General features: G+C 51.4%; 6 protein-coding genes across 6 annotated transcripts in view; all 6 read right to left on the bottom strand.

Moving 5' to 3' along the window:
- Positions 1–3,391, bottom strand: part of BDZ99DRAFT_510164 (purine and uridine phosphorylase) — a gene marked incomplete at its 3' end in the record, with an annotated part of 4,588 nt that extends 1,197 nt beyond the window's left edge. The window contains exons 1-4 of the mRNA XM_033724456.1: positions 2,033–3,391; positions 1,019–1,727; positions 237–845; positions 17–206 (exon numbers count right to left, since the gene is read on the bottom strand). Of these exons, the coding sequence (XP_033574060.1) occupies positions 17–206; positions 237–845; positions 1,019–1,727; positions 2,033–3,095 (2,571 nt within the window). The 5' untranslated portion in view covers positions 3,096–3,391. The remainder of the gene's footprint in view (positions 1–16; positions 207–236; positions 846–1,018; positions 1,728–2,032) is intronic.
- A 1,338-nt stretch (positions 3,392–4,729) lies between these two features.
- BDZ99DRAFT_489609 (DUF636 domain-containing protein) lies at positions 4,730–5,205 on the bottom strand (the record flags this gene model as incomplete). The annotated part of the gene is made up of 2 exons (XM_033722995.1): positions 4,730–5,058; positions 5,127–5,205. 2 exons carry the CDS (start codon positions 5,203–5,205, stop codon positions 4,730–4,732), a joined length of 408 nt encoding a protein of 135 aa, XP_033574059.1.
- An 888-nt stretch (positions 5,206–6,093) lies between these two features.
- BDZ99DRAFT_465025 (uncharacterized protein) lies at positions 6,094–7,012 on the bottom strand. Its single transcript, XM_033720451.1, has 4 exons — positions 6,859–7,012; positions 6,672–6,771; positions 6,513–6,616; positions 6,094–6,364 (listed from the first exon to the last, which is right to left on the bottom strand). Exons 1-4 carry the CDS (start codon positions 6,946–6,948, stop codon positions 6,227–6,229), a joined length of 432 nt encoding a protein of 143 aa, XP_033574058.1. The 5' UTR covers positions 6,949–7,012; the 3' UTR covers positions 6,094–6,226.
- Positions 7,013–7,591: 579 nt separating this feature from the next.
- BDZ99DRAFT_500387 (HET-domain-containing protein) lies at positions 7,592–9,849 on the bottom strand (the record flags this gene model as incomplete). Its single annotated transcript, XM_033723717.1, has 3 exons — positions 7,592–9,335; positions 9,393–9,766; positions 9,830–9,849. The coding sequence occupies 3 exons, from the start codon at positions 9,847–9,849 to the stop codon at positions 7,696–7,698; spliced, it is 2,034 nt and encodes a 677-aa protein (XP_033574057.1). The 3' UTR covers positions 7,592–7,695.
- A 469-nt stretch (positions 9,850–10,318) lies between these two features.
- Positions 10,319–11,958, bottom strand: BDZ99DRAFT_465024 (uncharacterized protein). The gene has a single exon (XM_033720450.1). It carries the CDS (start codon positions 11,881–11,883, stop codon positions 10,615–10,617), a length of 1,269 nt encoding a protein of 422 aa, XP_033574056.1. The 5' UTR covers positions 11,884–11,958; the 3' UTR covers positions 10,319–10,614.
- Positions 11,959–12,163: 205 nt separating this feature from the next.
- Positions 12,164–14,341, bottom strand: BDZ99DRAFT_447335 (S-adenosyl-L-methionine-dependent methyltransferase). Its single transcript, XM_033718006.1, has 9 exons — positions 14,035–14,341; positions 13,937–13,980; positions 13,803–13,882; positions 13,723–13,745; positions 13,656–13,674; positions 13,494–13,601; positions 12,822–13,438; positions 12,744–12,763; positions 12,164–12,680 (listed from the first exon to the last, which is right to left on the bottom strand). The coding sequence occupies exons 1-9, from the start codon at positions 14,194–14,196 to the stop codon at positions 12,650–12,652; spliced, it is 1,104 nt and encodes a 367-aa protein (XP_033574055.1). The 5' UTR covers positions 14,197–14,341; the 3' UTR covers positions 12,164–12,649.
- Positions 14,342–14,682: the final 341 nt, after the last annotated feature.

Raw genomic sequence — 14,682 nt, 5'->3', positions numbered from 1 at the left:
TGTCCTTGGAGTCGACCTCGACCTTGCCCGTCGCCAGCAGCAGCTCGACCACCGCCTCGTGCCCGTTCCCCGCCGCCCACGACAGCGGCGTCCGACGAAAGGAATCCTTCGACTCGACGTCGATACCATCTTCAAGTAAGGTTTTCATTATTGCGTCTAGTCCAAAATATGCCGTAAGATGAGCTCCTCTTATGTGCTTTGCTACTCTTTGACTGTACAAACCATCATATGCATACCGTTTCCGAGCGAGCATAGCCTGGCTCGACCCTTCAACCTTTGTGTTGCACTTTAGAAAGCGTATGACTTCCTCCAAAGCTTCGCGAGCATGAAGTCCCCAGTTGTTTGCGGCGTAGTGATAGAACGGATTTGACCGCAGGCGTTCCTCAAACTCGTCGTTTGTTTGACAGAACCCGCTCTTAAATTCATCAAATGAGAGGTAGGTAACGCAAAGAGTCGTAATGTTAGATTCTGCATCTGGAAACCAAGTTTCTTTGGTTCTGTCGAAGTAATCCCGTGTTGTCTTGTGAATCAAATCGATGGTTTCGCTCTTTTCATCGAGTCTCACTAGTCCGGCGCACATAGAGAGTAGTCTTCTGACTCCGAGACGGTAGCGTTTGTTCAGCGTTGACTGAGATGGCTCAATAGCAAGGGCGTCTAGGAGCTCTTCAACGTTGAGTTGCCGTTTGGCATGAAAAAGCCATTTTAGAGTCTCTATTGCGTGTCGTATGCGGCTTGGCTCCTGGCTCGTGACTCTCTTCATTGATTGTTCGTAAGCCTCGTCTAATTTGTTTTCGCCCTTGGCAAGATCTTTCAGAGCATCCTCAACCTCTTTTACTGTTTCCTGACTTTGGAGTGCATTCATATTTAGGGTCGCAAGCAGAAACCTGTAATCAGTGCTTAGTTGTGTTTAGAAAAGTTTATGAATCCAACTTACATTCCGTCAGCTGCTCTCGTTATTTCTGTCTTGATCATGTTTCGAATGCTGCTCAAATCACTTTCGTGTGATTTTTCCCATAACGATATCTGGTCGTCCAGGTATGTTTTCATATCTTCGTCTGTAGCGATAATTTCCCGTACAATGCTCTTGCTGAATTTAGTCTGAACCTCTTCGGGTCGAGAAGTTGCAAAGATATTTACTCTAGCATTGGTTTGAAGGGTGAAAATTTGTTCCAGGAAGTCGTCTCGGCACCCGAGGTGGTTTTGGCATTCGTCTAGCGCATCGATGATAATGAAAGATCTTGAACCTAGAGAAATGATGGACCGTAAAACCGTTGAGATTTCTGTTAGTTCTGGCCGTGATTGCTTGGCCTTGTGTTGATCGTATAGGTCTACGACAATTTTGGGCAAAGGAAACTGCTTGCGTACTAATTGTTTCAGAGTACTTCCTAACAAGCCTTCGAGTGTTTGTTGGTCTTGTTGATTGACTTTGCAATACAGGTATGCAACGTTGGAGTTCTCATAGTTGGTCTGGAGATAGTCGATAACAATGGACGTAATAAACGTCTTCCCCGATCCAGGAATCCCTGGACAGAACAATGTCTGTTTATCGGTTTTCAACCAAGCTTGAAATTGTGCCGAGTCTAGAAACCATTGGCCCGTTCCGTGTTGTTGTCTACTATGATAGTAGTTCTGATCGGGAGAGTAGTCAATTGTTGTGAGCCACTCAAGGACTGTGTCATGCTCTGTTGCTAAAGCTTGTCGTTTGATAACTGTGAATTTCTTAGAAACTGAAGCACAATAATCATTATTTTTCGGTTTTGTCCGACGCGTATGAATACAGCAGGCCCATATTCAGGAGGGCAAGAAAGTAGTAAGATAAAGAAGTAAATTCTTCATTGAGTGTAGAATGCTACTCTCATCTTTCTCGTTATATAACTCCTCGCTTACACATACACCAATCATCTATTTTAAGCTTAATGTTACACACCTTCTTTAGTATCGTGGAGGGCATTACCCATTTGGCTTATATTTTCCCCAACTGTAACTTATCGTCAGCTGTGCTCCGGAAGCCAATTATGCTTCTCCCACTCACGTTTATCCATTGTTTCTTTCATACTCGTCGTTTCCTCCACGTCATGACCATAGACCTTGAGAAGAATAGCCTTGCTATAGGCTGCAGCGACGGCCGCGGCATAGTGATGCCACCCATCTTGCTTATGAGTATCAGCGTAGTCACATATTCCTCGGACTACTAAGCAAGGAATTTCGTCCATAATGCCAGCTGCTTCCATTTCGTAGCAGAGTGCGCCGTCATGGGCCCGGCGCAGACGATCCCGATCCTCAGGATTCTTGACAACACCGCTGCCTGAGAGTATAAGGCCCCGATGAACCGTAGGTTGCCCAGGCTCACGTTTGGCGCGGAACACGATCTTCTTTTCGCTGGATGCTTCACATTCACCACAATCACCTCCTTTATTGACATGTTGAAACGTTGCATCAAAGAGAATGTCGCCTCCGCTTGGTCGTACATACCGCGGCTGCTTAGTGATGTTTCTCAGGATCTTCTTGAGTGGCGTCCTGTTCATCATTTCGTCCTCTTCCAAGGAACCATCTGCGCTAACCAAGATCGGTGGAGGCTTATCGAGCGACCCTTTCAGGATGAATGTTCCATCTGACTCGTACTTGCCGAAATCATATTGAATTACGCCAGGATGATTTTCATGGGGGTTGCTGACGGCGATATCGCCTAGACGGATGTCATGCTTGGGAAGGCTAGGGATACCGGCCCCGATGCCGACCATCAAGGCAAATCGAACGTTTGGAAATTGCTGGCAAACGGTCGCGGCGCATTGGGCAGCCTTCACGGTCCCCATTTTATGAGGTCGCGCTATGACGACCTTATGATCTCCAATCCGGCCGAACGAATAAACGTATCTTCTTGGACCGATGGTCTTTGGACGGCATTCGAATTCTTCATCTAGGCTGTACTTGACAGCGACGGATTCGTATGAGAGAGCACAGAATATGGCCACTGTTATATCCTCAGGAAGGATCTCCTTGAATTTCTCCAGGTCGGATTCCTCGTCCGTGTCATTTCTCTGAGGGGTTGGGCTGGATTGCGTTGCTTGCATAGGAATTTCTTCTTGTTGGGCCATCTCGCATAGTATATTTATCTGTGTCACCAGTCGAGTACGGCGGTGGTTTGATAGTCACCAAGGATAAACGGTGAGACTTGAGTTTAAGGGGAAAGAAAGAGACTCAAGTAGAAGTGGAAGAAAAAGTGGATGTCTTGATGCCTAATGGCGGCCAAACCGGAGCGGCGTGAGTGTTGCGGAACGGGCCGAAGCTCATTAGTGAGGTCGGAAAAACTCACAAGAGGGGTATGAGCTTTCTTAACTGCTCAGAGCCTGAAGGTGGCTGCTGTTGCCTGAGCGAGGCACGCTGCTGAGCCCCGCCAGCGCCGCACACCTGCAGTTTTTGCTTTTGCGGCCATGAATATTTGTCAGTGGGCTGCATGATGCTGTTTTCGTCTCACCGGAAGACTCACACGACTACGTCAACAATACAAGCGCTAGCAGCCAGTAGCTGAAAGAGCTGGAACTCGTAAGTGCGGCATATACCGCCTTTCACTGATAGGCTGATGGAGGTGGGTTGCTCCCTGGAAGAACAGGGACGGCGCCGACCCGCTTAGGCCACCCTCTTGTGAGGCGGCGAATTCTGTCGGTATTTTCAGAGAGTTGAGTTGGTTGACCGGAGGCATGGCTAAGGTTGAGTTGGATCGCAAAGCTGCAGGGCTGAGGTCGGCCCGCTTGCCAAGACTGCGCACAGCCACAGGTCTAACAACCACTGTAAGTAAATTACACAGTGATGATTACGTAGGCTGTTTCGCACTAGCCGGCGTGGCGACTTTGAATGAATTTGCGTGCGATAGCAGCCACTAGGCTGATGACGATTTCCCAGTATGATAGTGAGGCTCTGAGGCTCGGATAAGACCCTTTTATGAGCATCAGAAGTGATAAGAGCTCGATAGTGGTGCTGTGGTGAAGGAATTCTGTTACGCCATGAAAGGATGCTCTCTGCAAATCAGGCGCGAAGGCGACGATGCGACCGTAATTTTCTAGTGGGAGAGGTCCCGAGTGTTCAGGAGTGGCCACAGCAAACGACTTATACAGAACTGTGGGATATATTGATGTGTGCACAGATTCTGAGTTGCTTGAAGTCATCGTTTTTCTCGGCACGGGGGGTTTCTCGCCACGCCGGGATAGACGTTAGTTTCTTTATACTTGTTGGCAGTACCGCCCGACTCTTTGAAGGCCTCGCAGACCTTGACCATGACCCGGATGCCCACGACTATATCTCCAGCGGACCACCCAAACGCGACGACCATGATTCGGAAAGGGAAAGAAGCTCTTACTAACAAACCAGCGCGAATTTTGCAGCACTCAAGGACGACAAGTCTGAACTGGACGTTTCTTCGACGGCTGCGAGAAGACTCAGTTGTTCCATGAAGGCTGTGCAAGACTGAGATCTGCCTGCAGACGCCTCCTGCAGCTGGGGACCTATCACGCATCTCTTCGAGTGCGACACGTAGTAGCATGCACCTTCAAGGCAGCCATCATCAATTCGAATAAGATATATCATTGACCCATGAGGCTCGCACATCGAAGACAGAGAAGCCTCATATGTCTTCACCAGGATCCGCACGCTTGAATATCAGACAGAAGTCAACAATCGAGTTCCATTGCGCCCATCTCCCCGTATATACAATACCATCCACCCTTCATTCCCCTCACCCGAAATGCGTCAGCTGCTCCGCCCCAGGTATCTCCTTCGCATACCCCAAGCGATCCTTCGTATAGAACTCGACCTTGATGTCATGATCCTTCGCGCCGCCATCCAGGCACCCGCTCTTGACGCACGCGACGTCGGGCATGATCTCGAGCTCCGTGTACAGCGACGAGCCGCAGTTGCCGCAGAAGAAGTGTTTGTTGACTTTCCCCGACGCGCCGATGGCGTCGTAGGTCTTGGGCGTGCCCTTGGTGACGGTGAAGTTTTTGCGCGGGACGACAACGTTGGCCGTGTAGGGGCCGCCGGTCCATTTTTGGCAGTCGGTGCAGTCTGTCGGGGTGTGGTGGTTAGTAGGGGAAAGGATGGGATGAGTATATGTGATTGGGGGAATGACTAACGGCAGAGGGCAGTGGTCGCGGGTTCGCTGGTGAACTCGTACCCGACTTGCGAGCACATGCAGCTTCCTTTTGTGACCATGACGGGCGAATCAAATGAGGAGTCTCTTTAGCTAGATCGAAAAGATGAAAGTATCAGGGTACTCAGATTGCCGAGAGTGCGAGTACCTAAGTGGGGTGGGGTTTTTATATATAAGTATGTACAACCCTAGACAGGACGTTACCGCTCGTCCCGACCCCTCATTCTGCGAAACAAAGTGGATCTCGCATTCCACTAGGGAACCCCTCACTTCGGTCGCACGGATCGATCGACAATGTTATTTGGAATGGGCCTGACTTGCTTCATGTGGTTTAAAACGGTCGAAGAGCTATTTTGTGGTGTGCTGATTGAGGAGATGGGAGTGGGAATGACGTAGGCAGTATCAGGGTTTGACTAAAATACTGAGGAAAGAGGATGTACTTTCTTTTATTTTACAGTTGGTCTGAAGATTCTTTTGATTTTCTTGGCTTAGTAGGACGGAGGTCGACGACGTGAGTACGGGGGAAGGGATCTTAGAAAAGAAGAGAACAAGGTCAGGTTGTTCATACTAAGACTATTGAGGAAGTAATCGCGAGCGCTCTATCTATCTCCCTTTCGAGTCTTCCACGCACCTGAAATGAACGGTCGACTGTCGCCTGCCCGTTGCAAAGGTTGAAGTATGCCATGAAGACTGTGCGAGGCTGAGATTCGCCTACAGACTCCCCCCATCAGCTGGGACCTATCAAACGTTCTTTCGAAATGCAACATGGAATTGTATAGTGATGGAGTACAGACCATACACATGTGTAGGTGCTTCAATTGTCGTCATGTGTGTACAGTGAAGGCTGCGATGAAGTATTGGTGATGGAGCAAGTGAATGATGAATTTAAGGTGGGAGGTCATGGGCGCTAGTCCTAATCGGTTCGTCGGCCCAAAGCTACCTAGTTTGACCTCGGGAAGTATTCCATCGCAAACCTTACATCAACGAACACACCACCAGCGGAGAGCACCAATGATACGCATCTCGAACAACTATCTTGTGGCTGCCTATCACTTTCCCCCCATAGGGTCCATTCGATTCATACTAGTTGGCGCGATTGACTTCATAGACTCCGAACCTATTCCCCTCTGGATCTCTGAAGTTAGCAAACCATCCATTCTTCCCTTGCTCTGTCTTCGGTAGGCACATAGTGCCTCCAAGTCTCTCAACCTTGGGCTTGGTCTGAAGATGAGCGTGTTAGCGAAGTCCCGATGTCACAGAGTTCTACGAGCTGGATGGGCACGGTCACAGGAGGAGGTTGGAAGAGAGCATTTCACAAGACGGGAGAGGTATACAGTGACGACTCTGAAACGAATGAAAGTCGACGTACCTCCTCAATCGACTCTACGAGGAAGTATGATGTGGTTCCAACGCCATTCTGCTGCTCCTCACGCTTGCAGTCTGCCGGAAGCTTGACGATCCCGCCGCTCAGCCCTGCATTTCGAATCAGTAACAGTATCACAACTCTGGGAAATACTCGGAGACTTACCGGATCCGCCTGAGAAGGAAACCATTGCAATGTCCTCAATCTTGTACTCCTCGGTGTTGGGCTTGAAGTCCCAATTCGGGAATAGAGCGGAATAGAACTCCTATTCGGTGTAGAATGGTCAGCTTGAGAAATGTCTCCACTGCATGATTTGGAAAAGAAGTTCCGGTCAATAGGTCGAATATCATACCTTGAGCTTCGGGACGTCATGAGCGAGGAATTCGACCCAGCACAGGGCGCCTTCTCTAGGCATGCTGACCGCTTGATGCTCGGAAGACATCTTGTTCGAGGTAAAGAACTATGTCTCGAGGCGTGCAATTTATGTTTAAAGATGACTTTCGACTCAAGCTGGGGTTCTTCAATTTTCAAAAATTTTCGATCCGGCCGCTTTGTCTCTCACTGCCCGCATGCCATCCCCACCTCTTTATATATCACCTGTCTCCTTCGTATTTCGTCTTCCAAGAGCCAGATAAGTAATCATAAAGGCCTCTCCGCACCCATTCTCTCCAATAGCGGCGTCAACACCGATTGAGGCGCGTATATTCGCAGGAGATTGGACGTGTGGGGCCCTTGACCGATGCTTTCGGGCAGACAATGACTCAACACGAACGCGGCGCGATGTCGCCTGATGCCGCGATCCCGCGCATGAATACGAGGACGCGTTCAGCTGGCGTGACTGGGGTGCAGAAGCTCCATGCAACGCAAATTCTCGGCGGGCGGGGTAAGCGCTGTGGCTTGACTGAATGAATTGACTAGGAAAAAAAAGAAAGCTCTTGCAAGGTGAGTGAAATAACTTGTGGACACTTGGTACCGTGCTTAGGCTCCAACGCCTCCTCGCATGCCTGCATTATTTTTACTTCGCCGGGGAAGATCGGCACGAAACTAAGGCAAGCTTTCAGAAGACTGAGAGACTGAAACATGCTGCTTATTCGGAGGACTGTTAGGAATATGGGCCAGATATCTACAACGGGAGCATCGCCAACTCATATTATCAATCCACTCCTCTCGTCAATCGATATTTCTCGCCTCAAACAAGCACTATCTCCTTCCTAGGGAATAATTCAAGCCAAAACGGGTCAGGCGGCAGTCCAAGATCAAACACACTAACCATCCCCACCCGCCGAAACGTTCGTTCAGCTCTCCTATCACTAACGCCAAGATTCACCTCTTCAAGCATCAGCAAGCAAATCTCCGTGGTAAACACCACCCCAGTCCTCTCCCTATTCACCCTCGCAACCACCGGCACCAAGAACACCGCAGCGAGGCTCACACCATCGCGCTCTACCCGCGGCACATCCAGGCACAAACTCTGGCCGCAGCGCGTCCACCGGAAACGGAGCCAGTCCGGCTCCGCATCATCGAGCTGGACGTTGCCGTTCACGACGGATGCGGACAGGACGACACCGTCGAGCTTCACGAACCCACCGGTAACCTGTCCCAACGCCGCATCGTCCGCTGCCAACTCCACCCCGGCGTCTACAAGGTCCGCAAAGGGCGTGATCACATCCCGCGGCGCGAGATGGAACCTTCGCATCGTCACTGCGCCATCCACCGCCGCCCACGACCACGACGGCGCGCGGTATGCCTCCGGCCTCGCATGGTGCTCTTGCGGCGTCTGAGCAGCCGACCAGCACAGTCCCACGAGGAGGTCGCCGCGCCACAGCCCAGCGAGATACTCGTCGCCGCCTAGATGCGTCTGTACGACGCGCGCGACACCAGACAGCGCGACCAGCTTGTCGGCGGCGTACGTAAGGCTGCGCTCGCTGAAGTCGCGCACGATGTTCGCCCACGTGAGGTGCCACGGGTGCGCGGCGCTCCACGGCGTCGGCGCGCCCGCATCGCCGAATCCAAGGGAGGCGGAAAACGCGTGCGAGACAGAGCGCTTGTCCAGCAAGGGGATGGGGTCGAGGCCGGCAGGGGCGAGTTCGGTGGCCGAGTGCGTCTCGCACTCCCAGAAGAGCCCGTCGTGGGTGAAGTGCAGCAGCCTCGGCGAGAGAATTTCCTCTTGCAGGACCCAGCCGCGGCGGCGGAGGGGGCTTTCGCGCGCGACGAAGCGCTGGCTGTTAGGGTTGGCGTTTGCGATGACGAGGCGGCGGGTGGGGAGTTGGGGGAAGGGGCTGGAAGGGAGTGAGATGTGGCGGCGTGTGCGGTCTCTGAAGCAGCCGTCGAAGGCATGCGAGGCGGCTGAGGCGGAGATGGTTAGGGTGGAGTTTTGGTAGACCTGTGCCATTAGCGAGGCTTCGGTGGCCCAGTCGGTGGCGGAATCTTGCAGGATGCAGAGGCTGTCGATCCAGATGTAGCGGTAGCCCAGCTCGAAAGTGATGAGGATGGCGTCTTGGAAGTTCTGGGGAAGGGTTTCGAAAGGGATGCTGGTTTGCATTTGGTCCAGGTTTGCAGTCGTCAGTGTGGTGAATGGTTTTTTCCCCCAGGAATGGCTGAGAGTTAGGTATAGAGGCGTTTGGTCTAGGGAGGAGGAAATACAAAGGCGCGCTTTCCGCGGATCAGACACCTCGATAAGCCTCGTTGGGAGTAGGCCTTTGACTACCGACGTCGACCTGCGACAAGTATCATGGCCCTGCAAGCATCTCTGGAGCCAGGTTTTTGCGAGGGAGAAGCTCTCCGGTGATGAGGTTGAGGGCCCGAGATTCTCGAGAAGGGCGTAATCAGCTTCTATCCTCTCACCTCATCAATTCTAAAGCCCTATACTGATCGTATTGCTCTTACCATTGAAAGTAAGCAGAGATAGGATCACCACTGTGTCCACGAGATGGTGTTCTAGCCGCTTCAAGCCAACGTGCATAAGCAACTCCCGGTGGCCATCTTCAGCGCCATCCGCTCGATATGCTGACGACTCTTCGAGCTTGATATGTACAGATCTCGGGTCGTTGCCGCTTTGGGAGGCAGGGTCGCCCATTTCGTGGAGGATGAGCCCGCAGATTCGACATGGCTGGAGTGGCTCGCTTGCACAGTTTCGCAGTTCCGCGAGCGAAGTGTGATGCGCGTACGGGAAGACGTGTTCATCTGCTATTCTGATTCTGGGTCGGGCTTTGGGTTGTCGCAGGAGGAATTCTCGGCATGAGCTGCAGTACTCGTTGAAGCTGTCCGAGGATAAGACTTGGGTGGGACCTATCCGTCATGAGTGGGAGACTTGCGGCCCGTACGTTCTTGGAGTCACACCCATGAGTTCTCCCTATGTTCGGCGCATGCAGTGAGGAAAAATAGGCCTGAGTCTGGCTATCCGCAAGCATGCTGGCTCATGGATGTAGGAAGTTCGTGGCGCACCTCTCGTCTCGTCTGGGGCTAATTACATAACGTGATATAGGTGCTCAAGAGTGGTACCGTAGAGTTTGTTGAGTGTACAAGGATAGTGGCCACATGCTTGTCGATACGTTCGAGCGTTTAGCACGCTTACGGGAGGCCGGGGCTGTGCTCTTGTCACACTCCAAGGTTTTCAGAGGGGTCTTTACCAGAAACCTGCGTTTGTCTGTAAGAATCTTGCTGAGCGCTTACAAGAATACAAGGTATGTGTTTCGATCCTGCGCATTATTTCTGCATCTTCACTTTGGAGCATTGTCTTCTTTTATATGATATTTCACGCTTGCTTCATTAATCTCTGCACTCTTCGTGTGCAAAATGCAAGATGCCAGCTCCTCGTTTCAGTATTTCATCATGGGCTAGCGGATCGGTTGGCGGAAGAGATTTTGGAGGCGCTTGATGCGAGGGATGGGGTAAAAGCGAAGGGTATAAAGACGGCGTTAGAAGTGTTGTAGTAAGAGACTAAAGTAGCTTTGAACACAATTCATTCGTAGGTGTTTGCCTAATCAAGACGTCTACGCCGGGAAGAGCAAGTTTACAAAAGACGAGACGACCTCCAACTCCAACTATACAAAAGTGTAAACACACGCATTTGCACAAGCTCGGCGTTGCGGGTAACTGAAGCACACTCCTATGTATGCGCACCAGAACCACCAACCGCAACAGTAAACAACTGCGGGTTCCCACTCATCACTGCGCCCGACTGATCGGCACCTCCATCGGGCGTCACGTCATCGTAGGGGAAAGCATACCCCTTTCCATCCAGATTCGCCGCATGCACAACCCTCGAGTAATGGTTCGTGATCGGGTTCTGATAATACTCCGCCTGATCGACTCCATTCGGGAAAGTGTCCGATAACAGCAGCGTGCTGCGATTGAACGCCGCCGACAGCCTCGGAATCACCGTGTTGCGCTCAGCATTCGAACCTGTAGCAAACGGCCCAGTGCTGCAAGTGAAGATGTCGCGAGCGGAGGGCTGCGCGAAAGACCCTGCGGCGCCAAGGCTCAGCTGGTGGTTGGAAATCTTGCCGGATAGGGTGCCGAAGGCGGCTTGGGAGTTGATGTGGATGTCTGCGGTGGAGAATTTAGACCACACGCTCTGGATGTAGGGAGTCCAGTAGGTTTCGAAGGCGTTGGGATTAGTGACGAGAAGGTTGTTAGGGCTGAGAACGCGGAGGGGAGCGCCGTTGTGGCTATAGACTAGCTGGTCCCAGGGCTGGTGGTCTTTGGCAGCCTGGGCTTTGAGGTCGTCGATAACTGTGGTGAGGCCGTTGGAGGGCATGCCGGAGATGTGCTGAGTGCCATTTCCGGTGTCGGTAAGAGTGAGGGAGACGGGAATGCTCACGAAGTCGACGTAGCTGATGTTGGCGAAGAGCTGGGAGTCGTTGTAGGTGAACTCGCAGAAAGCCCACGAGAGGTTGATGTTCGGATCGCTGAAGTTGGTCACGGAGGGCTCCACAATCGCTGGGCCGGGGTTGATTTTGAAGACGAGTGGTGCGTTTACCGAGAACCAGATGCGGCCGCCTGCTATCTTGGGGATATTGACGGTGGTGGTGGATCCTGGAGCTCCAAGACGAATGGCACAGTTCGCGGCGAGCGATGCCCCAGGTGCGGATGGCGATGTGGGATAGTATATCGTTCTGCCATCGGACTCTATGAAAAGCGGGGCGTTGTTCTTGTTGAGAGCCAATCCAGTGATGTAGGCATACACGGTATTTGAAGAAGTTCGATTTTGGAGGGCAATGTTCAGTGTTCCTGAAGCTGCTGCTAAAACTTGCTGGTTCCCGGGGACAGCGCGCTGTACGGGTTGAGGAGAGTCGTCTGACGGGCCATCGGATTGGCGTACGTCATGAGAGCGGGACTGGTTTTTGGATCCCAGCTTCTGGAGGAATTTCTTCATGCTTGGGGTGTCGGAAAGTGTGCTTGAACGTGAAAACCTTACATAGGGAAGTGGTTGAGTATGAAAAGTGTAAACAATGCAAGCATGGCGGCGGCAATGACTATCATGGCAATGTTGAGTAGTCTGCGGGATATGTGGCGATGACGGCGACTCATGACAGACTCCGGATATCCGCGGGCAGTGCGGTGGGGTTCGATTGGGTGCGGATAGAACTAAGCGAGCTAGGGCACTGTGACCCAGACTGCCAGAGTGGAGTAGAGATGAGGTGTACAAAGAACGATGTCGTTGGAGAGAGGTGATGATGTCGAGGAGAGAAGGCGAGTAAGAGAGAGAGGGAGGCCGGGAAGGACGAGATGTGAGACGATGTGCACCTTCCACGGCTCCACAGCTCTTCCTGCCACTGCTTATGATGCCTTGCCGAATCAGAAGGAAGTGTTGAATCCTACCAACTTGACAACTAGTAAAGTTGCAAGGCCACTCCGGACAGCGGCTGAGAGATGGTTTCTACGAAAGTGTATATACATCGCTGGCCCAAGTTTCCATTGGTCCATTGAAGCACTGCACGCACTGGCAAAGCCTACATATAGCTACAAAGGTATGACGAGCCACTGCAGTATAGATAGTTTGAAAAGCCGCGATATATAAATTGGTTCTATTATCCATTGAGAAGTCGCATCCACGCTTAATCCTCATCGATACCTTAAAACCTACCGACTCGGCTGGGCTGTGCTACATAGTCGTTTACAAAGGACAAAGTGCGAACCCCTTAAAATGGCTTCTGAGCCCAGAAAATGTCACTAAATTGGGCGAGTAATTAGTACGTCACGGAACCTCATTCGGACGCGCGGGCTTTGGCTTACACTGGAAAGTAGGTATGAATCTACACACACAATTAGCCACTGAAAAGTCCTCGCAACACCGGAATGCTGCAAGCATACCTTTGGGTTATACATATCATCCTGCGCCTGCTGGATGAACACCTCAAACTCCTCCTGCGACTGCCCAAGAATCTGCGTGAAAATCTTCTGGCTGACACCCTTGAGATTCCCGGCAATATCTTGCTGAAACATAGCGCCGATCTGCTTCTCCTTCTTCCCCTTCGGCCACGGTCCGATTGGCCACTTGATATGCGTTTCCTGCACCTCCGTAAACCCGATTTCCCGCAAGCGGTCTGCGTGCTTCAAGCTCGCAAGCATGTCAATGCCAAACTTCAAGCTCGCTTCATATATATCGACGCTCCACTTGATGATAGCAGAGTTCGGACTAGCCGTTCCGTCATCGCACTTGATGGGCATGTGCAGTTCGTGGAGTTCGACCCAGCCTCCGGGATTCAAGTTGTCGAAAGCTTGCTTCAGAAGGCGATCCCAGTCTTTGATGCCAGAGGTTATGGAACGGGTGTGGATGTAGTCGAATTTCTTCCCAAAGGCCCAGTCGGCACTTGCGTCGTCGACGATGAATTCGGCGTTCTCAGGCACAGCAGTGGGCTGGATGGGCGAGAGATCGGTTCCGACTATCTTGCATTTTGGGTGAGCGTCGGCGAAGTCCATGACCCATGCTGGTGCACACGTTAGATAGTTACGACATTACCGGATGCGGAGTTTTGAAAATACCGCCGGTTCCGCAACCAAGGTCAAGCGCATCGTGGAGAGTTTCGAGATTGAGAGGAGCAAGGTACAGCCTGCCGCTGAGGACTATGTGCCAGATTTTATGCTGAAGCTCTAGGAAACTGTTAGGTAACACATTAGAAGATATTCCTTAGATATGAATTATACCTAGTCGATCTTTTTCTTCCTATGGCACTGCGTTAGCACTCAATATTGGGATAAAAGTGTCACGTACATCGTCATTTGGAATAAAGTATGCTTGGTATCGTCTTAGTAGCAAGGCAAGTGTTCAAGAGGTAAATCATGATGACCTACTGCCAGTTCTGTAGGAATGATACCTTCTCCCATGTTCCCAATTCCCTTGCAACACCGAAGTGGCTAAAGAAGTGGAGACACTTCTAAACGTCAACTACCGAGATTCGCGTTGAAAAGGTCAAGGAAGTCCGCACGAATTGAGTTCGTCCCCAAGCGTCGAATCCTGGTCCTCTGTAGACTGCCCAAACAGGTTCAGCCATGCTTCAAATATATGGGGTAGTATCAGTCTTACATCCACCTCCAATTCCGTCCCTACAAGACTCGAATAATCCAAAAACTCATACTCCCCCGCCGTATTCTGATGCTCGTCGACGACTAGCTGCTCCTCTGCGGATTGTGCAGCGGCTACTGTCTGCGCGATGGCCTGGGGGTCTGGCAGGGCGTGGTCTGCCATGGCAAAACTGGTTCTCTGTTCTGTGTAAGGTGGTACAAGGTCCCGGGAGCCGATTAGATCACTTTTGAGAAACGTCGGTGATGGAGGTACATAGCATGCTCTCACCAAAGCGCCGGGCTATTCTACCCCTCCCTCGGCTCCATATTGCCGACCTTGAGGTCCCCCCGATTCTGTTCAATTCAAATAGAAGCCAGACTAGCAGGTATACCACGTAGGTGAGTTAATTTCATAGAATATCGAAGGCTCGTCTCAAGAGAACTGGCCTTGCGACCGTGAGTACCAGCATGTCACGTGATAAATACGTGAGTGCCAATCAACAAAACGGAGATCTTTCACAATATAAAATCTCTGCCCATGGCTAGGTTTTGGAACCACGAAGGCTCACAACTGGAACCTCATCAAACCTCCCACAACCCGCTCTTCCATGGAATCGGGGGCTCGGGGGGTCAACACTTCTGTTGGATTATTACAATCACCTACAGCAAT

Source organism: Mytilinidion resinicola (genome assembly GCF_010093595.1).
Source record: "Mytilinidion resinicola strain CBS 304.34 unplaced genomic scaffold BDZ99scaffold_14, whole genome shotgun sequence".
NCBI lineage: Eukaryota > Fungi > Ascomycota > Dothideomycetes > Mytilinidiales > Mytilinidiaceae > Mytilinidion > Mytilinidion resinicola.
This window is presented reverse-complemented; position numbering and strand designations above follow the sequence as displayed.